At 38.1% G+C, this 21,746-nt stretch overlaps 1 protein-coding gene across 7 annotated transcripts; it reads left to right on the top strand.

Annotated features, from left to right (window-relative positions):
• On the top strand, positions 1–21,282 carry RRP41 (3'-5'-exoribonuclease family protein). Of its 7 annotated transcripts, XM_077373332.1 has the most exons (16): positions 1–17; positions 105–224; positions 333–393; positions 3,657–3,840; positions 3,992–4,038; positions 4,422–4,482; positions 5,158–5,203; positions 13,733–13,771; positions 13,909–13,976; positions 16,419–16,497; positions 16,603–16,639; positions 17,851–17,967; positions 18,072–18,157; positions 19,939–20,028; positions 20,243–20,300; positions 20,998–21,282. In XM_077373332.1, exons 5-15 carry the CDS (start codon positions 4,035–4,037, stop codon positions 20,288–20,290), a joined length of 675 nt encoding a protein of 224 aa, XP_077229447.1. In that variant the 5' UTR covers positions 1–17; positions 105–224; positions 333–393; positions 3,657–3,840; positions 3,992–4,034; the 3' UTR covers positions 20,291–20,300; positions 20,998–21,282. The 7 variants fall into 7 exon arrangements, with proteins under 7 accessions (XP_077229447.1, XP_077229443.1, XP_077229449.1 ...); XM_077373328.1 differs by lacking the exon at positions 5,158–5,203 and having other exon boundaries at positions 17–224; XM_077373334.1 differs by lacking the exons at positions 1–17; positions 3,992–4,038.
• The last annotated feature ends 464 nt before the right edge of the window (positions 21,283–21,746 follow it).

The raw sequence follows: 21,746 nt of genomic DNA, 5'->3' as shown, positions 1-21,746 counted from the left end.
CTTGCTCGCTCAAGAAAGTATATTTATCTATGTGCTAATGTGAAAAGAAATACGTGGAATTTCTGTTTTATCGCTAACACGAGACTTCATTTCCTTCCAAATAGGCGCGATTTCAGTTCTTTTCCCGCGGAGGAAAATACATCGGGCACAACTTTTTTCACAAGCAGAAACCCTAGCCTCTGCCATTCTCATCGACTCCGGCAACCTCCTTCCCGTCCGGCAAGGTACCTCTTTCTCCCTCCTCTCTCGCTCTCTCTCTCTCGCTCTCTCTCTCTCGCTCTCTCTCTCTCTCTCTCTCTCTCTCTCACTCGTAGCTTTTTTTGAGGTTTTAGATCCATCTGTGTCTCGCCTTCGGCGAACTCTGTGAACGGAAAGGTGTCATTTTCCGGCTAGGTAACCCTCTCTCCCTTCTCCCTCTCTCTGTCTCTCTCTCTTTAGGGTTGTATTTTTTTTTACTGTTTTTCATCTCAAAATTGGCAGATCTCAAAATGTAGGGTTTTGTGTTTGGTTTTTGAACCATATTTGGTTCAGATCTCATCTCGAAATCGGATTTGGGTTTTTCCCTTTCATTTGGTCGGATTTGAAGAGATTTTTTGTCATTCAATTCAAGCATTATTACCAGTTTTTGTTTGTGATTAGGGTTTCATTTTTGTTGAGAACGGACCCATGTATTAGGGTTTAGGGCCTGATTTCCATTTTTTTGTGTTTTTGGGTTTCTATTTCATCTTTTCTATGTGGTTGTGGGTGTTTTGTTTCACTGGTACTTGTGGGTGTTGATCTTATTTAACTGATTTTGAAGTTTTTTTTGGTCTTTTTCTACATTTGGGTTCGGATTTTTTGGGGTATTTGCAATGGGGTTGCAGATTTTGTGGTTAATTCACCGATTTTGGTTTCAGTTATTGGATCGGTGTTGTACATTTTTGTGGGTGGCTTGGTTGTTGGGTTCTGATATAATGGCTTGGTTGTGGGTGGATGGGTGTTGGTGATATGTGGGTGGATGGGTGTTGTACATTTTGTTTTAGTTTTCATAAAAAACCCCAGCTTGTTTTGTTGGTTTAGGGTACTAATTTGATCTTTTACAGCTTGTTTTGTAGAGCTTTTTTGTTTTTTTCTGCTTTTCTTGTGTGGTCGGTTATAATGTCCTGGTAGTTTGATGTTGCTCAGACTATGAAATAATTTCTTGTGTTTATACTTTTCAATTTGTAGGCCTGTAAGTATGTCAGATTATGAAATATGGTTTAATGTGACTTTTCTGTTTAATTTTCCCAATACAGTTTATTTGGCAAGTGAAAAGGCTTAGGAAACCTTTTCTCTGGATTTCTCAGATTTTCCTGCGCAAGTGAACAGGCACAGGATTCCTTTTCCTTTCCTTTCCTTTCTGCCACGTCAGATTCCTTTCCTTTCCATAGAAAACAAGTGAACGAAGCCTTAGGTTAAAAAGCCCAACGAATTAGGGTTTGTGGGAGCTCTTCTCATTTGCAAGGAAAAAAGGGAAACAGAGAGAAGGAGGAGAACTCAAACAGAGGAAGGGAGAGACATTCCATTTCCGATTTTGATCGTGGTTTTCCGGTTTTCATCGGTTTTCCGACGTTTTATCGGGTTTTGGGACGGGCGATGATGAAGCGTGGCCCCTTCACAGGGATTGTCCTCGCCGAGCCCAACGATAGGCTATGACGACCGCGAGACTTGTCCGATCTTCAGCGGATTATAATCGCCGAGCTTGATTCTTTTAGAATCGCTCCCTGAGTCTATCGTATGTCCCCTTTTCTTTCTCCTGGCATTTTTGGTTCTCGCATACCGTCGATTTTCTTATTCCTTTCTTTCCTTGCATTTTTTAGCTCGTCTCTTATATAGTTTCACATGCTTATTTACATGCTTAGCTGTAGTATTTATCTGCTTACTTATTATGATCATATGCTTAGTTGTAGCTATTTAGTGCTTTCCCGCTTATCATATCTGCAATATTGCTTGCTTAGCTGTAGCTGTGCATGCGGGCATTACTGCTTTCCTAGATGTGATGAGTTAGGATTAGATGCGATGAGTTAGGATTAGATGCGATGAGTTAGGATTTGGATGTTTATTTTCTTTTGCCTATCCCCCGGGTCATGCATGCTTAGATAGACGTTTTCTTGGGAATACTCATTCCCATTTCACATGATTTTCGCCAAAAACTCTTCAAAGTTAATTAAAATGGCACAAGAGACCAAGTGCTTGCACTCGGGCGAATTGGGGGTGCTCTTCGGATCTTTCTTATTCGTCACCAGGCACGGACCTTCGCATATCTGGTTATCTGTTGCGACAGAGCATTTTTATGGGGCTCCAGAGCCGACTCCCCTGGATGGCGACTCTGAGTTATTTTAGGTACATCTTGGTTTCGAGGCTCCTGTCTCTGGATCAAGAGGTGTCTCATACATATACATCGCCACCCATGCTGTGAGTGACATCATTTCGAGAGTTCCTTGGTAGAGCTCTCCTTCACATTGTGGAGATCTTAGAGGATTGACAGGGAATCTCGCGTCCCTCGCTCACCGTCCTCAGGATCGGGGTCCACAACTGCTCCTCTTCTCTCTACACAACTCAAGCTCAGGGAAAAGCCCCCTCACATCATAGGTATGTCCGGTTTTCATTTTTCATTTTTTTTCATTCCATGGATGGAGAATGCGCTTTTCTCTTCTCTTCATGTTTTTTTTCAGATGGTTTTTGTGAAACAACCAATTACTCCAAAAGCTTAAGCTGTTCGAGCAGGCATTATTTAATCTATTATATTTTAATAGTTTGCAATAGGTTTAGGTTTTCTATTTTCTTCTTGTTTTTTGCAATAAGTTTAGGGCTTTTGCAAATAGCTTTTGGGTTTTAGTTTTAGTTTTTTCCCTAGATTACGCTGCCTTCTTTATCTCTTTAGGCTTGCAATTTTCTTTATCAGGTTTTCGGGTTTCTTTAGAGATTTGGTTGTCTGCTATATTTCTTCACTTTTCTTTAGAGATTTGGTTTCTTCGTGTTTTTTGTTTTCTTCTTAGATTAGGGATTTCAATTTTGTAATAGATTTTGAAATCCCTGTCAGAGATTTGGTTGCTGGTTCTTCTTTTTTTGTTTTTTAATATTTCACCATCTGTTTTTGTTATTTCCGTAATCAATTGTCTCTTTTTTTCTTTTTTATTTTATTTTATTGCTTCTCATAGATGTGTTTTTATTCCGAGCATAGCACAATGTGAGAAGACAAATTTAGAACTTGCATTTGACTAGAATGATACATGCAACGAATCCAATGTATTCCTGCTCTCCTCAACACAATATTTCCAAGATGATTCTCTCCTAACATCCTCCAACGATATTATTCAATCTATCAATCAAAGATGAGGAATTTTAAAACAAAAAGATGCAAAATGGTGTATTGCTATATTTTGAGTGTGAGTTTTCGAGTTTGAGGAAAACTTCAGTGCTTTTTTTTTTTTAATATTTGACTGCTAAGGATGTTTATTTGGAGAAAATTTTCAGTAGCTTTATTAATTTGTTCTTAATGGTTGTTACTATTGTATGTTAATATTACATATTAATATTGACTGCTATGGATGTTATTTACTTTATTATTGGCCATTGATGACCTGGGATCGGGTTATTGTCATTGATTTGATTGCCATTTTCCCTTTTTTATACAGACTCTGTTTAAAGAAGACAATCTTAGCCATCCGTCATTGGACGGCTGAGGTGCGCTCCCCACTTTAGTATAAGCTAGGCAGCTTCCTTCTCCACCAGTCTCCACCAAAACCCTCACACACTCTCTCTGAGATGGAGTACGTGAGCCCAGAAGGTCTACGCTTAGATGGTCGTCGACCCGCGGAAGTAACTCTTTCAACTGTTTTTTCTTGCTATTTCTCAACTGTTTTTCCATCTCAACGGCATTTTGTTATTCTAATTGATTCCCCCCCCCCAAAAAATAAAATAAAAATAAAAATAAAAATAAATAATAAATAAATTGCCCCACAAATTTCAGTTGAGGCAGATTCGCGCAGAGATTGGTGCCGTGGCTAAGGCAGATGGGTATTTTATCTTTATCTTTATCTTTTTCTTTTTCCTTTTGTTAAGGTATAAAAGATAAATAACGCCTTTCTCCAATAGCTTAAGCTTTTGGAGAACTTGGTAAGTTAACATGGTATCAGAGCCAAAGGTCTCAAGTTCAAACCTCCCGGATAGCAAAAATCCACATGCGATGGTCGGCCCAAAGTGGGACCACATGTGCCACGTGTTTGCCAAGTGGGCCACACGTGCGGGGAAGTGTTAAAGTATAAAAGATAAATAACTCCTTCCTCCAATAGCTTAAGCTTTTGGAGAATTTGGTAAGTTAACACCTTTTATTTAATATTAGTATGATGTCCTTTTTGATAAATCAGTTTTGATTTAATTTCTGGATTTTTTAAGTGCAGATCTGCTGTTTTTGAGATGGGAAACACCAAAGTCATTGCTGCAGTATATGGGCCTAGAGAGGTAGGAATTTGAATTGGTTTGTCTATACATTTTGTCGAATTAGTCTGTCTTTACAATTCTTCGAATTCTTGTTTCATCACAAGGACTAGGAATTGGCTGCTCCTTTTCTGCTCCACTATCTTCCGTTTGGGAGTTATTTGGATGTAGTTCGACTCTTATCTCTCTCTCTCTCTCTCTCTCTCTCTCTCACACACACACACACACACACATTTTTAGTTTAGAAAACAAAACAAACTAAAACTAAATAACATGGATTCTAATAGCAAGGATTCCGTTTATATCTCTTTTCAACAAATCCTCAAGAGGTCTTGGGCGGGATTCATTCCAAATTTTCTTATTGAAAGTTAATATTGCTTGTCCAGCTTCCGAATTTGCTGAACAACTGCCCCTCCTAAAATATGTTGATCTTTCTACTTTTGTGTAACAATTCCACATTTGTCTGCAATACCTAAGAATGGCACTACCCTATGACCCTGAACTCTCTTGATTCAACTAAGCTATGGTAGCAAGGAGTCATATATGACTAATATGCGTAAACTATTATTCCTGCAAGTTAAATTCCGTGCAACAGAGCCATGACCTCTGCAATGGCATTAGATTGAGCTGATATGGGCATCAATAGCCTTCTTAATAAACCAACCCCATCATCTCTAATATTTCTTACCTGTTTTCTAGGTTTTCCTACTCTAGGCACCAATTCAACTTGTGCCAACCTTGTGAGGTATTTGCAATTTCATTCTAGTACATGTCCTATACCATATGGAACCTTCTGAAGAGGCACATACTCATTTTAAGTATTAAATTAACAAAATTCCTTGATGTTCTGAAATGTCCTTTTAGCTACCTGGGCAGGATTGGCATACTTGTATGGATATACCCTTTTAGCTGTCTGGACAGTGATTATTTAGATATGTCTATCCTGCTCTTCCCAAATGTTCCACCTGGCATATGGAAAAATAAAAAAATGGTTAATCAGAAAGATCTTATCCTATGTTTGGTCTGTCTAGCATCTCTTAATCTCCTTTGGTCAAGGGCTATCCTCATCTGGAAATGTCCTCCATCATAGCTCCGCTAAAAGGCGGTATTGACATCCTCCATTTTTCGTAAACCCAATTGACTCTGATAAGTTTGCAATCCTGATTCAAACTGACCAATTGCTTTCGTTTATCTTGGCCACTATTGGTCCAAAGAAAGTGTTTTTTTTTATTAATTTCAACCAAAGCAAAAAACTTCCTTGGAATTTTACCAATGCTGCTAATGATTTAGGCGTACTTCCTAGTGTAAACTTATCAGGGTAAGCCAACCAGCTGGGGTCAAAAGCTTCCATTTCCCATGTTCGCTACTTGATATACTCGATTAATAAGATTGCTAAGCAGTTGCAGGTTTCTTAAAAGGTAGAAGAGTACCAAACTATGTAGGAAGAGATCCTTGTAGTCCCTAACAATTGTCTTAAAATCTTTGTTGGTAAATGGGGGAGAACACACCTTCTGATTTACCAAAATTTTTCATGTTGCATGGAAGCTTGACAGTACTAAAGAATTTTTTTTTGAATGGCAAGTGAAAATTCATTGAAAACGGGACCGAGGAGGACCCGGAGAGTACAAAAAAAGAAAGGAACAAGATCTGGAAAAAAATACAGAAAATAAAGCAACTAGGGAGGAAGAAAATCAAAGAACTCAATACTCTCCCTAAATATATCCTCTCTAGCTAGATTGTCAGCCTCTCCATTCGCTGACCGCCTGACATGAATGAAGGAAATCAAGGAAGATCCAATTCAATCCTGAATTTCATCAAAAAGAGCTCCGAATCTCCAAGGAGCAGGACGAGATCCTTTTAGCCACCTAATAACATTGAGTGAATCCCCTTCCACGACCATCTTATTAAGATCTGTATTATGAGGCAACTTGATGCCATGATGGATAGCACGAACATCCGCCTCATTAGCGTCGGCCACACCAATAGGACCGTTGAAAGCCCAAATTACAACTCCTTCATTCCTTAAAAGACCTCCAATACCCGCTGGCCCCGGACTCAAACTTGAGCCATCAAGGTTAAATCTGAGAATCCCATGGGAAGGAGGGGCTCAGGCTTGGATAACTTTGGGATTGCTACTAGATGCCTAACAGATCTCTTTCCAACCATGCCACAATTCATATACCGAAACAAATCTGAAATCTTCTAAAGTTTTCACCCAAGTTATGGTTAAGAATTCATATGCCGATACAAATGTAATTGAATCACATTCAAGAATTAGGAAGGGATTTCTGCATGAGAGGGAAATCGACAGTAATCTGCCTAGAAGAAATGAGTATAAATTGCTGGGAAGGTGCAAATATATCACTTCCCTTTCCGTAGTACTAGAGTGAGCCCACTTATCAATTGATTCTCCTCTCCAAGGTAAGACAACATCCTTTTTACAAACTAATATTTAATTAAGAACGCCGTTGACCATATGTTAGCTTATAGAAATAAAATAATGAAATAGTTTATGAGTCTTACTCGTAAAAAGCTAAGTGACATTGATTGATCTTACATGGAAACAATGTATTTTTTCCACTTCTTGGTGGGCCATCGAGACGAAGGACTTGGACCGAATTGACATCGTGTGGGTGGGCCAGTCGAGCCCATGATGCTCATTTCAGAGTATCATTCTCCAGACATGCTTAAAATGAGAAAACTACTTTTCAACCGAGAGATTAATTGAATAGACACTTAGTTTTCGTGTTACTACAATCCTCAGTTTTGATAATGGTACTTAGTTTTGTTGAAATGCTTTTATCATTGACAGTTCGTATGGTTTTCAGGATTTTTAACAGTCCTTAATCCTTATTAACTAATGAGGGCACAAAATTATTGGAACATGGTGGTATGGGGTGGCACAAATATCATTCCCCGTGCCTAAAATCAATCGGAGGGTTGCATCGTCAAGAAATTATTCAGTGGACGGCTGAGCATACACGTGCAGCCTAGAGATTAATTGAATGGGCCCCACATTGTTTGGGTGATCTAAACAATTCGTTTTGTCGGGCTATGACGTACATAGGGTGTGCCCATAAAATCTTATCCATTGGATTATCCTAACCCTCCGTTTTTTGAGGTTTAAAATGGGCGGCACAATATAGAAGCCTCCACGGATTGCAGGGTTAGGATGATCCTATGGAGAAGATTTTCTAATCACACACTATCTAATTCATGGCACAACAAATGAATGGTTTAGATCATCCAAACAGTGTGGGCGCCACTGCCTTTTTGCGCTGCACGTGCATGCATAACTGTCCACCATATAAATTAAGGGGTGCAACTTGGGTCGGGATGAACCCGAACCCGATGGTTTCAACCTGATTTTGGGTCGAGTTGGATTGGCATTTCCGCAAGATGGATTGGGAAAAGTCAACCCGATTTCATTTTGGGTTGGGTTAGGGTTGAGGCCTTCGCAACCCGACCTGAGCCCGACTCGGCGACCTCCTTCCTCTTATTTTATCTTTATTTTCTTTGAATTATTGCGTTTTTTGTTTGGCTCTTAGTGACCCCGAACCCTACCCGACAACCCGACCCGATTTCATGCGGTTAAAAGGGTAGGGTTAAGGTTGAGAGGTTTAGGGAATGCTATCTCGGGTTAGGGTTGAGGCCTTCGCAACCCGAGCCCGACTCGGCGACCTCCTTCCTCTTATTTTATCTTTATTTTCTTTGAATTATTGCGTTTTTTGTTTGGCTCTTAGTGACCCCGAACCCTACCCGACAACCCGACCCGATTTCATGCGGTTAAAAGGGTAGGGTTAAGGTTGAGTTTAGGGAATGCTATCTCGGGTTGGGTCGGATTAGGGTTTAGGGAATGCTATCTCGGGCTGGGTCAGGGTTGGCCTCAACCCGATCCACCCCGACTCGAGTTGCACCCCTAATAAATTCTTAGCATCGTCCTATTGGAGTGGATTTTGATTCATGGTTGAAAAATAATGGACTATAAGGCCTTGGGAAATGATTCCCCCTCTGACCGATAAAATCCCCCCATTAGTGGGAATATCATTTACCTAGGGCACCCTTGGATCGCCCGAATTGGGAATCGGTATCGGTATCTGATACCGATTTAGGCGATTCCGGCGTTTGACTTTGTTTGCCAAGTGGAATGGGAATGTATTTTTGATTCCCGTGGCGCCTTTTGTTAACCGCCCAAGGGGGTGTTATTCCGATTCTCGGAATCAAGTCTAAAGAGAAAAAACCGGCGATACTCGGTTTTGCGTTTAACATCTCTCTCAAACATCCCTCCTCTCCTCTCTTCCTTTTCTATCGACATCTTTCCCTGGTCTTTGGTGGGTCTCAACTGCGACTCAAAACCATGGTACCCAGGTATGCCTCTCTCTCTCTCTCTCTCTCTCTCTCTCTCTCTCTCTCCCTCTGTGTGTGTGTGTGTGTTTCTGCTCGAAACCCAGAGAGGCAACTTTTCTTGGTTCATTTCTTTCTTGCTTTCTCGTTTTTTATTTTCTTCTTATTATAATTTTTTAGAGTTGGGTTACATTCATTACATTTTAGAATGAGTTAATTAGAGGTTATGTTGATTAGTCTTTGGTTTACTATTTTTTCATTTGCTTTTCCTGGTTTTGATTTCTATGTTGGGGTTTGGTTGGCTTGTAGTTTAGAATGGATTTGTCAACATCAGCACATAATATTGATGTTGAGGATGATAACTCTTTATAATTTTTTTTCTTACCTTGGTTTATTTTTCGCCTATATAGAGGATAAACTGAATAAAAAAAAAACGTACCTATATGAGGATAGAGGTGTTGCTTAGTTCTGTTGAGAAGTTCTATGAGATGGATTTCCTTGTGCTGAATGAATTATGTTTACAATTGTTCTTATCCTGTTCCATTTAGCTGCAATTGTGTTTGACTGAATCATAGTTACTTGCATCACAATTGATGGTATGCATGGGCTGGATAGCTGAAATTGTGTTTTTGAGTACAAAACCATATACAAGCTGAGCACTTGAGCCTGAGGATTTTAGGCCTTGTGGTGGTTTTTGGGATGGAAAATATCTGAGGTGCTGACCTCTAGTCTTGTTAGGGTAGCTTAAGGAATTTTCGTGAGCTGCTAAGGTGGTTGGGTCTTTCTGAAAGAGAGGGCAATCCGACAATTAGCAATGGTTCAACTCAACTGTGATTAGATGGCTATTGATCACTTTAAGTAGTTCCATTACCGACAACCCCTGAAATGAACTGTCATTGAAGCTTATACTCAAGTCATGTGACCTCTTAGGTTGTTCCATCAGTTTAGAGTTCTTCTCCAACAGCTGTTCATAAGTGGACCTTTTTTTCCATTCAAGGAGTGTGACTTTCAATTTTAACAACAAGGAATTATGTTGTACAAGGCTACCTGTTGTCACTCTCCACACCTAACTACTAGCTGAAGCTCAGTAGGAAGGTTTTGCTCCGGTTCAGACACTTCCACGAATTTTTTTCAGACAGAATCCATTTCCTCTGTGCAAGGGCTGGTGTAGCACTGGGATCTAATTATTTGCAACACTGAATTTCTAATGAAATTTAGGGAATAGCTGTCTAATCCTTCACATAAATTAACAAGGCAAATCAACTACCAATTTGAAAGATAATGAGGAAACTACTATTCCAATTTCGAACGGTTCAATCAAAACGTGAAAATGTCACTATGAGGTATTTTTTCCCTCTAAATCAATGAATGTAAGTAACACATTTAGAGGTTGATCCTGCGCTTCAAATGTGTTGCAAAACTGGGAAAGTGGTTTTGGTCAAATATAGATTTTGACCTATTATATTTCAGTTGGATGCTAGTTTGGTAGTTAAGTCTTTTATTTCTTTTAATAACTTTTGTTTTTTTTTGAAATGGCGATATATATTAAGAGAAAAAGTGGAACCGAGATGGTCCACAGATTACAGATAGGAAAAGGAGGAAAAAGAAAAAAAACAAATAAAAGACAATTACAATTAAGGCGATAAATAATCGAACTACTCCAACTCCTGCCTATTAACCCCTGATTTCGCTAAAGCATATGCTTCTTCATTCGCTGATCTTCTAACGTGGACAAAAGATATCTCCGACCCCGACACCCAATCAGAAATTTCGTCAATAAGGCTAAGAAATCTCCATGGAGGAGGAACGATGCCAGAGAGCCATCTAACAGCATTAGATGAATCCCCTTCCACAATCACCTTATCCAGAACATTCCTTTCTAGGTGAAGAATACCATAAAACGCTGCTTTCACTTCAGCCTCTGACGAGTCACATATCCCGTTTGGACCTGAGAAATCCCATTCCACAACACCTTCATGATTCCTCAAAAGACCACCAAAACCTGAAGGACCCGGGTTTCCAAAAGATGTACCATCAACATTTAACTGACCACCATAGGGCTAATAGGCAGATTCTCCACAACACCTTCCCTTTTTTTTTCCAGGGACAAAATCCCAACATTCCAAAAGACGAGGGATTGATTGAGGGAATACCCAGTAGATGCCAAAACTTACTAAGATTAATCCCCATATAACCCTTACTACTTTATAGTGCAAAAACAAGTGATCAATTGATTCACCCTTACTGCTTTAATAACTTTTGTTGTTTCATCTTTAACGATTCTAGTGGACATTTTTTTTATTGTTATCTTAGCAGTGACATTTTTGTAGCGTCAATGTCTTATTAATATATATGGTTTCACATTTTAGTGAAAAAAAAAACAAGTATCATTGATTGAAAATTTGATTCCATTCCAAAGTTGGTCTGGACGATACCAAACGCTAGAATCGGAATCATGAATGATTCCTGGATAAATTCCAGTGCTTACACAATCACTAGAATTAGAATCGTCATCCGTTTACAGAGGGGATTGGAACTGGATTGGAATCTGATACTGATATCGATTCCTGATTCCGGTGATCCAAACGCATGCTAAGGCCTTTCATCATATAAAAAGAGTAAAATCTCCTTAGCTGAAAAATTGTTTTACTTAGAGGGCACTTGTTAAGGTGCTTTAAAAGAGATTTTTCACAAAAGTAATTGGTTTTACATTCGGATGGCTCCTCTTCTCTCTACACAACTCAAGCTCAGGGAAAAGCCCCCTCACATCATAGGTATGTCTGGTTTTCATTTTTCATTTTTTTTTCATTCCATGGATGGAGAATGCGCTTTTCTCCTTTCTTCATGGTTTTTTCAGATGGTTTTTGTGAAACAACCAATTACTCCAAAAGCTTAAGCTGTTGGAGAAGCCGTTATTTAATCTATTATATTTTAATAGTTTGCAATAGGTTTATATTTTCTGTTTTCTTCTTGTTTTCGCAATAAGTTTAGGGCTTTTGCAAATAGCTTTTGGGTTTTAGTTTTAGTTTTTTCCCTAGATTACGCTGCCTGCTTTATCTCTTCAGGCTTGCAATTTTCTTTATTAGGTTTTCGGGTTTCTTCAGAGATTTGGTTGTCTGCTATATTTCTTCACTTTTCTTTAGAGATTTGGTTTCTTCATGTTTTTGTTTTCTTCTTAGATTAGGGCTTTCAATTTTGCAATAGATTTTGAAATCCCTGTCAGAGATTTGGTTGCTGGTTTTTCTTTTTTTATATTTCACCATCTGTTTTTGTTATTTCCGTATTCAATTCTCTCTTTTTTCTTTTTTCTTTTATTTTATTGCTTCTCATAGATGTGTTTTTATTCCAAGCATAGCACAATGTGAGAAGACACTGGTATTTTTTTCTGCAGCGTGGTTTCAGTTGGTCAAAGTTTACTGACCAAATTCTTGTCTGTGTGTGTGTGTGTGTGTGTGTGTGTGTGTGTGTGTGGAATCATACCTGAATCCATGCTTGCCAGTTGCCTCCATTGCATAACTGTTCAAAACTCTAGCTCATTGGTATTTTTTCCTGCAGCGTGGTTTCAGTTGGTCAATGTTTATTGACCAAATTCTCGTAGAAGATTTTCCATGTATATATTATACAGTGTAGATATGACTTATGAGAACTTTCTCATTGCAATTGGGATGGCCATTGCATGATCTGCCCTTTATGTGCCTGGAATTGTGTTCATTTTGTTTATAGTGGAAATGTTGAGTAGTCCCACATTCAGAGAGGCGAACTCTCTTGCAGATTATTTGGCTAATGAAGGGTCAAGGGATTTATTTGTCAATACATGCATGCACACAATACATTCATGCACACACAAAAAGAAAAAAAAAGCGTGAGAGGGATCATCTGCTTCCTTTTTGGAGAAAGCAATGTCATGTCTTATGAGAGGGGTTGTTGTTAGGAATACAACTCACTGACAATCGAATTAGTCGAGCATAGAGAGAGAGTAGAGTACCTAAGAGAGAGAGGAGTCACCTAGGTGCTACTTGTCTGTTGGCTGGTATCGATCGAATCCGGAGTCCAAAGAGAAGCTTTATTCCCACCGAGCAAGTTGACTCACTTTATGTTATGTAAAGAGTTCGCTTCGCTATTACGGCCCAGTTCTTCCACGAGTGAGGAGTTTGATGGAGTTTAGCTTACTTCATCCATAAACCTAGAAAGTCACCGTCACTGGTACTTTGACTCTACTCTATAGGTAGGTATTGGTGGGGCTTGCGTAATGTAGTTGTAGTTAAGGCTGCATTGAAGTAGCGCCTTTTTTTGAAGATCTACTGAAGTACCAAAGGCGAAAGGGGCTCCCAGGCCGGGATCTGGAGTTTTTGAGAACCATTTGAATCAAGTAGTGGTGCTTCATCTTCAGGTAATTAAATAGGAAATACATAGTAGTAGTGTATAACATGATTATATTTTGAGCCATTCAAAAAAAAAAAAATCATCATATTTTGCAATTGGATTGTTTTCTTCAATATAATTCCAAGTCGTTATTTTTCCCAAACTATTCAAAATGTTCCCCAGTGGGAAAATACATTGATGTGTGGGTTCAATTGCTCAACATTAAAAATAGGGCGATGATATTTTCACCCCCCTGCAGTACGCATCTGCCCCCCTTTTAATGTGATTTGACGTCAAAAAACGTTAAAGTTGCCCGCTGTTCACGTTATGGGGGGTGGGGGTGGTACCGCAGAGGGGGTGAAAATATCATCTCCCTAAAAATGTATCCTTAATATGATAGGTTGTTCATTATAGAGGTGTATAGCATATGCTCACATATAGTTCATGAATGCAGGATAAGGCATTCAATTTTGTTTGCATTTTATGTATTATCAGAGTTTAGCATAACGAGTACTTTGACTAATTTATGTAGCACTTAGACTAAATCGAAATTCTATGTGTTTGATAGGTTCAGAATAAAGGCCGACAAATTAATGACCAGGCACTGGTAATGTCCTTAATATCAGTATCTAGTTATTTTTTTCATTTCTATGCTATGAAGATTCTCTCACCATTGTCACTAAAAAATGATAGTATTTTCTCATATTTCTTCTTTTGTCTCTTTTGTGCTAATTTTGTATGCAGGTACGTTGTGAATATAGCATTGCTGATTTCAGCACTGGAGATCGTAGGCGAAAACCAAAGGGTGACAGGTTTTCCTTCTTCCACCCACACTTGTTATGGATTTTGATTGAAAATTTGAATAGATGATTGTCTTCCTGAATCCTGATTAAGGAGATTTTAAAACCATACTCTTAAAATGCCGCTTTTGTAAATGTAGCCATTCTAATGAAGCTCCAAAATGTTAAAAACATGAGAAAATAATTGATGGCCAAAATGCCTGGTATCAAAACAAAATTTTGACTAGCTTTGAGTATGGATCCGAATCTTACGTGTCTCATTGGTAAACGTTGTCTTCTTTTAACATTTTTGCCTGGCTTACTCTTTTGTTTTGATATTCATTCCTCCCTTTATTTTACACTTCTCAGTGACTGTTACAACTTCCAACACTCGACAAGCTGTAAACATTCAATTACAAAAGTTAAAAATAATCAGAAGGTCGGTAAAAAAAACATGAGATTTTCAGGTATCATCACGTGATTGTTTTGGGGGGGGGGGGGGGGGGAGGGATTGTTATGGATTTAGTTAGCCCAGCCATTAGAAATAGTTACGGATTTCCTATGAATATATCTTTAGTGGACAGATTCTGTCAAATACGTCTGGAATCTGGTTGCCGAATGATTGGTCCACATAATGTCATGAATAGAGCTAGTGGAGGGATACTCTTCCAACTTTATTGCTTGGGCAAGTGGTGAAGTTATGGTTCCTTGGAAACTCTTTAAATTAGGCCACGTTTGGATAACTCATGTTTTTGTTTTGGATTTAGATTTGAGTTTTGGATGCAAAATACGTCAATCATCCTCATGCTCATGTTGTACGAGGGAGGGACGTCTGGCTGCTGCAGCAGCAAGGTCGAGGAGCAGCGAGGGTGAAGGTAATTGCCAAAAATATTGATTTCCAAATAATGTCTTGCTGAACAGATTTGCAAATCGGATTTTTTTTTTCACTGTTGTAGCTGATTTGGAAATCTAACAATCTGATCCAGTTCCAAATCTCAACTGCAAATGTCAGAAATCCAAATCTAAATCTTATGGGTATCCAAACGTGGCCTAACATCATTTTGGAAATTCGGGACTGTCGCAGGGTCATATGCCCAAGCTTCTCGCATAGTATATGACAATTTATCAATGTGTTACTAGTGTACCACTGTACCTTAGTATGGCACAGAATATATTTAAATACTTAATAGATTCAGGTCATTTTTTCCATGGAAAGGCCGTTTTTTCTATTAATGGAAGATGATTGATAATATCAAAGGGAGAAAGAAAATTAAGGCAGAGAAAGAAGCCCATGATAGTTTGTGTAGGATTTCTTCAAGGAAAAGGCCTTTGCTGAAAGGACCATCTAAAGAGGCATGATTAGGGCACTCGATAACTGGTAAAGAAGATGTGCCATCTCTTGAAAGGAATCAAATGATGCGCCATCTCTTGAAAGGAATCAAATACTGTAATTCTAGATGATAAACATCCAACAAAGCTGGGTAAAATTTGAGACTCGGAGTTGGTAGCATTTGGTGAAGAAGAGCTGACATCAAGGATGAGGGTTCAACAAGTTCGGAGCATTTGATAATGTATCTGCATGGTACTATTGTCTTGAAATGTATCTAGGGAGCCAAGAGTGGTACACTATAAGTTTGAAAAATACCTTCGTGATTTAGATAAAAAAAAGAAGAAAGACCTGTAACGTAGGTGACTTCATGAAACAACCAGAATCCTTGCACAATTTGTAGAGATGATTTGACCATTGACACTTGCAACCATTATGCTGGATAAAACAATTTTCTAAACTCCATTGCACAACACTTGAGATATATACAGAAACAAAATAAAAACTAAAGCTTTCTAGAGCAGAAAATGATTCATTTACAACCCAGTCCAGAAGCATAGTGTACCACATGTTAACTAACCAAGAAGTTTTATTCTTTCCTCCCTGAAACCACCTGTTGCCTTCAAAATTAAGATTTATGTTCCCATTAAAACAAAAATTATGTCAAATCCTCTAAAAGCTGCAGAAAACAAGTAGTTTTTAGTGGTCAGATTCTCTACATTTCTCTGTATCTAGGAAATGATGCCCCTTTTAAACTTGGATTGGAAATACTTCAGAGTACTCGCATTTGCTCTTCAATGGCTCCAGAAAGGCTATTGTGAGATGGGATGCACCAAGGTTGTTCGTCATTCATCTTATATATAGGATCATTTGTCGTAGTCACCCTAAACAAGGGTCTTTATGTCTTCTGTAATTAATTCTTTATGTTATATTAAAAATCACAACAGGGTCTGTGATTATGTTACCTATCAGTGCTTTAAGTTATATTCAGGGTCTGTGATTATGTTACCCATCCTTTCTTGTCTGAGGTAACAGTAATAACGTGTCATGGTTTAGGCATCTGAACTTGGGTTTGTTTTGAGCATAAATGCATCTTAGTAATGTGATTGTATTGAAATGTATTATGGATTCAAATTTCTGTTTGGCAGGCGATCCACAGAAATATCCCTAGCCATTCGCCAAACAATGGAAGCATGCATCTTGACACATCTAATGCCTCGCTCTCAGGTTTTGTGTTCATAACTGTTTAGATTCCGTGTATGGGCTTCCTCATTTTTTCGTTGTATGTGCGGGTGATCTTTTTTGTTTTAATACCTTTAATGTGTCTTGCAGATCGACATATTTGTCCAAGTTCTTCAAGCTGATGGAGGTAAGCAGAAGCTCTTTGCAAAATGCATAGGTTCTCAAATGCCCCTGCTTTGTCTCATATGAAACTTTGGTCTCTCTCTCTCTCTCTCTCTCTCTCTCTCTCTCTCTCTCTCTCTGAACACACACACACGGTCCATGCCCTGCACTTTTGAGAAACATGGAAATCCTCCCTTACGTTTTTAAAAAGATGACAGCTCCTCAGACGTAACTCTCTTGAGAGGTAGTTAGTTTAAAAAAAAAAAGAATCATGAGAGAGAGGGTGTACATGGGTTGGAGTTCTGTATATTTTGGGAATGAAATGGATCTCTCTCCCTCTCGCCATCTCTATATGCTAGTCTTTGTATTTCGTACTACCAATTCAAGTTGGGTGCCCCAATCTTGACTGCACATTTGGCATGTGTTGATGATTGGATGTTTGGAACTGGTTATCTGGTGTGGCTTGCCAGGGATGGCCCCTTCCAAATATCACACCAGAGATGGCCTTCAATCTATTGCACCAATGAGACAATTCTTAACCATCTGATCAATGGACTGTTTCTTGTTGAATCTGGGTGAATGGCCAATTTTGTTTGAACTGCCCCTTTTTGGACCACTAATTGGATGGCTACTATCATATGTTCAGTGAGATATTTTTGAACAGCTACCCCCACCCTCAGTTGAGTAGTTGACCACTTCCATCATCATACACTTGTCATGTTTACAGACTGGTGATTGTGGTGGACTACGTAATTTGGTAAACCGCGACTATTAAGGCATCCACTATTAAGGCAAAGTGGTAGTGCTCTTTCTTTATCCCAAAACATTTAGTATGCACAGATTTTATATATCTATTAAGTACGTCAGCATGTAAATTATTGAACTACTGCATATGTATGTAAATGCTGTCATTATGCATGTATGCTGGGTGAATGTCGATCTTCACGGTTCTCTGAGAAGGATGTGTAGATATATGCGCATGTGCGCAAGTAAATACATGTCTTAGTATGCATCCAAGTACTTACATTACATGCATTATCTATGTATTCCGAGCATGACTCAACTCTCATAGTCCACCATGCTCTGACAAGAGGAGGATCTTGCTAGATAGAAATGTACTTTTTTTTTACCTGTTTGGATTTCTGTTGTCTGCATGTTTGATTATTGTTGTTGTAGCTTTGTTTTTTCCCCCTTACTGATACCTCCTAACTTATGAAATCAACTGTTCTATTGCAGGAACGAGATCTGCCTGCATCAATGCCGCAACATTGGCCCTTGCAGATGCTGGAATTCCAATGCGAGATCTCATCACTTCCTGTAGTGCTGGTTATCTAAACAGCACTCCTTTGCTTGGTAACTCTCGTGCTTTTTTATAGTTTTCTCGTAATGGGTTATTAGATAGAAGGTTTTAGATGTTCTTAGTACAAAGTTATTGCTATTGTCTGTTATATGAGCAGATCTAAACTACGTAGAAGATAGTGCTGGAGGTCCAGATGTCACAGTCGGAATCCTGGCAAAGTTGGATAAAGTGACACTTCTTCAGGTTTCAAATCAATAATCATCTCTATGTTGCTTTGTGATAATAGAAGATAAGTTGGGTTTTGATTTCTATCTCATTTTTGTTATGAACTTCAAAATTTTAATTCGGAATCAAACTGAATGGAAATGATTGCAGGAAATTACAGTCTGTCATCTGGATTAGGTTAAGTGTAGTTATCTTCCATATTTAGTCAGTGAAGAACCAGTTAGTGTTGTCTTCGTAAAATCCAGTCACTAAGTGAACAATTGTTTTACTCTCTTTCTTTCTGTATGGTTCCCTGTAGATACTGAACTTCGAAGGCAATTAAGCTGCTGTTAGTGGTTATGTTACTATTCCGATCATTATAAGCACGGTTTTATCCAATTGTTTCTTTTTCACATCAAAGATTGGGCAACTTCCCTACAAGATGCGTACTAATTACTGTAGTTTTTTCTCAAGAATATGGAGCATTCCCATAATTTACGCATCCCACATAATGACACTGGTTAAGGTCATGAACTCAGCTAACATCATGTCTGAATCTGGCAGTTTGGTGGGTGTTAATAGGGATTTAGGAGGCCTATATTTTTCCAAGCTGGGATGTGCCCAGTGACTGGCACCTGTCACTGGGTGTAGCTCATCTTATGGATTTGTTGGTAAACGCATCCTATCAACCATAGTTATAAAATTCTCTGAATAAATGAAAAATCTTGAAAAAATACCGAATTTGGCACTCCATTTGAAACTTTAAAAAATCCGTAATAATTCCAAAATTCTTTTTTTTTTTTTTGATTTTTTTAATAATTCCAAAATTCTTGCAATGCTTTCTTATAAATAATCCATCAAATTCTCATATATTGTTTTGTTTGTAAAACTCATGAAAGTTTTAAAACCAATGATAAAGACATTATACTGAAAATTGAACTCACAGCCTAGTCTAACAAAGACATGCACTAAACCATTATTCCATGCTTTTTGTTGTCTTATTTAGACAAATAAGTATACCTATAGACTTTGAAAAAATAAGTATACCTATGGTAGATATATATTTTGTAAATATAGAACAATACTTTCGGAAATTTTTTCCCAAGCCCTTTTTATACTTTCCAAACATTTGATTTACCGATTTATTCCCAAATTTGAACATTGTAACCATGCTATCAATTACATTCATAAGTATTGGTTAGATTACTTTTGAAAGAATTGGTTATATTATGAGTAGATTACTTTTTATTCCAAACTAGTTGGATGGATTATTTTTTATTACAAACACCATGGATTCAATATATTGTGTGAAAATATGTGTGGAATATTACCCATGTCCTATTTCCCCATATTATCTGAGTATTTGTATAAATCTATTCATTTTTTTGGTAGGTAACCTGGGATCGAACCTGCGACCTCAAGGTTGAGATACAAAGCCTCAACCATTGAGTTACAGGCACAACCCCATCTATTCATTTCATATAAAAAAAAAATAGTGTGAAATTTTTAAAAAGTGTATGATTTACAATCCCATTTCGAGATCTAGAGATGTTTTTTTAATGGTAATCTAGCCTGATGTTTTGCTGTCTTATTCTATTTTTGAGGGCTCTAGCTGAGCATGTTACAGTCACAATTATTTACTGTACACATCTGTATTTGTCTTATTTACTCTTTAGCAGACATACTATTTCTCTACCAAATTTTGGATGTAGAATAGCGTTGCTCTTTATACTTTGCCTTTTTCTTTCAACTTTTTAACTAATTGGGGTTTTTTTTTTTTTTTTTTTCAAATTTCTTGATAAATTCTCTTCGAATGTCAGATGGATGCCAAACTACCCTTGGATATCTTTGAAAATGTTATGCAACTTGCAACTGAAGGATGCAAGGCGATAGCCCGTTACATTCAAGATGTAAGAAACTTCAAATCCCGTTAGGTTCTGATCTGAGACCAGTTTGATTTTTTGACATTTCTTAAACCCATCAACCTATGGCTGAAGATTCTCCTCTTTTTACCCTTACAATGTTTCTCTGCATTCTATGAACAAAACTTATTTGGATCCTTTACAAGCATGCAATTTCCACCCACCTTGTCAATCTTTATTCATGTTTTGTTTTTATTAACAGTTGCTCTTAGAGAATACCAAGGAGCTGGAGTATCTGCGGGGTGCATAGTTTCCATCTGGTAAGAAGCCTTGAAACCTTTCTTTGCTGTCATTACGACTACTGAATCTAATTTTCTTTTATTTAGTGTGTGGTAGTTGTGAGATAAATTTCCAACTACTCTAGTTCAGTTCCACCTGGTTTATTGAGAATATCACCGATTTCATAAAAAATGTATTTTGGATTCATATTGATTCTGGATTCACCCCAACTAGTGTGGGACAAAGGCTTAGTTGACTTGAGTTGAGTTGAGTATTGATTCTGGATTCAGTATGAAGCCACTGCCATAAAATCACAGGTTCGAGTCATTTGATCCCATTGTCATTAGTCACCACCATGACTCATACTGAGTCGATTTGGGTGAGTTCCGAGTCAGCTTTTAAGTTTGCTTGCACTCGGTATAAAGGGCGGCCCAGTGCACGAGGGTCCCGCCATTGCGGGGTCTGGAGAGGGCTAGATGTACGCAGCCTTACCCCTGCTTTCCAGAGAGGCTGTTTCCGTGACTCGAACCTGTGACCACTCGGTATCTAAGTAGTAATTTCAATGAGCCACACTTTGAAAAAGATGTGAGAAAACTACACCTCATGACCCCTCTTTATGTGTCAGCCACATCTTTTAGAGGGGTGCTACTCGGGTCGGATTTTGGAAATTCGGGGTGTGCTTTTACTGTAAGTTCGGGGACCAAACCTGACCCAAAATGCACGTTTAAATCTTTTCAGCTTACATTGCTTAACCGGAGGCATCAATGCAGGTCAGCCAAAAGTCATCTTTCGATATTCATCTACTGTTTGCAATGTTCCAAACTATGAATTTCCATTTCCAGTGAGATGTGATCGCTTGATCTCTTGTGGCCTTTAATCATCAAGATGGTGAACATCCGACTTGAGCCACACAGGGGCTGCTGATTTTATCCTGCTACTTTTTTTTCTATTATCTCGGAGGAAGGCTTGTAATAGAGTTCAGTTTGGATTTTAAATCAATAATTTATTAAGAATTATGCTCAAGTTCATGAATTTTTTTTTGGATATTATTAATCATAAAAAAAAATATTTGCCATGTGATGAAATGTGGCACTGATAAAAGGTTAAACTTGTTCAGGTGCATAATTACAAAATTTGGATTCGAGAATGAACTGCCAGGGAAAATATTCAAAAAAAATTCTCTTATCACTTCAACTTAATTTATACAATTTTTCTCAAAAAAACTGCTGTAAAAATCATGGAAGGATGGTTAGGTGCGTCTTCAGCTTTACGTCCAATGTCTTTCTCAAGTTGCAAATCTTACACAAGATTTAAGTTTATTTCCAATAATTTGCATTTAATTTGAAGATTAATCTACTATAAGATTAAGTATAAATGGAGTACAAAAAACTTGTTATTTTCTCAAGAAATTCTTCTCAGTTCTTTTTCATATTGATTACCACTTCAAATTTTATCGAAGGATTTTGCATTATAAAAAAATTCGTAGT

The sequence above is a fragment of the Tasmannia lanceolata genome, unplaced genomic scaffold (assembly GCF_043159265.1).
Source record: "Tasmannia lanceolata isolate RefF3 unplaced genomic scaffold, GAP_Taslan_0.1 ptg000037l, whole genome shotgun sequence".
Lineage (NCBI taxonomy): Eukaryota > Viridiplantae > Streptophyta > Magnoliopsida > Canellales > Winteraceae > Tasmannia > Tasmannia lanceolata.
Note: the sequence above shows the minus strand (reverse complement) of the source record. Positions and strands in the feature narration are given on the sequence as shown.

Coding starts and splice junctions, on each gene's coding strand:
- RRP41 (XM_077373328.1), top strand. CDS start 3,787: ATGGAGTACGTGAGCCCAGAAGGTCTACGCTTAGATGGTCGTCGACCC. Junction 13,977..16,418: donor CGAAAACCAAAGGGTGACAG/GTTTTCCTTCTT, acceptor TCTGTTTGGCAG/GCGATCCACAGAAATATCCC. Junction 16,640..17,850: donor AGTTCTTCAAGCTGATGGAG/GTAAGCAGAAGC, acceptor GTTCTATTGCAG/GAACGAGATCTGCCTGCATC.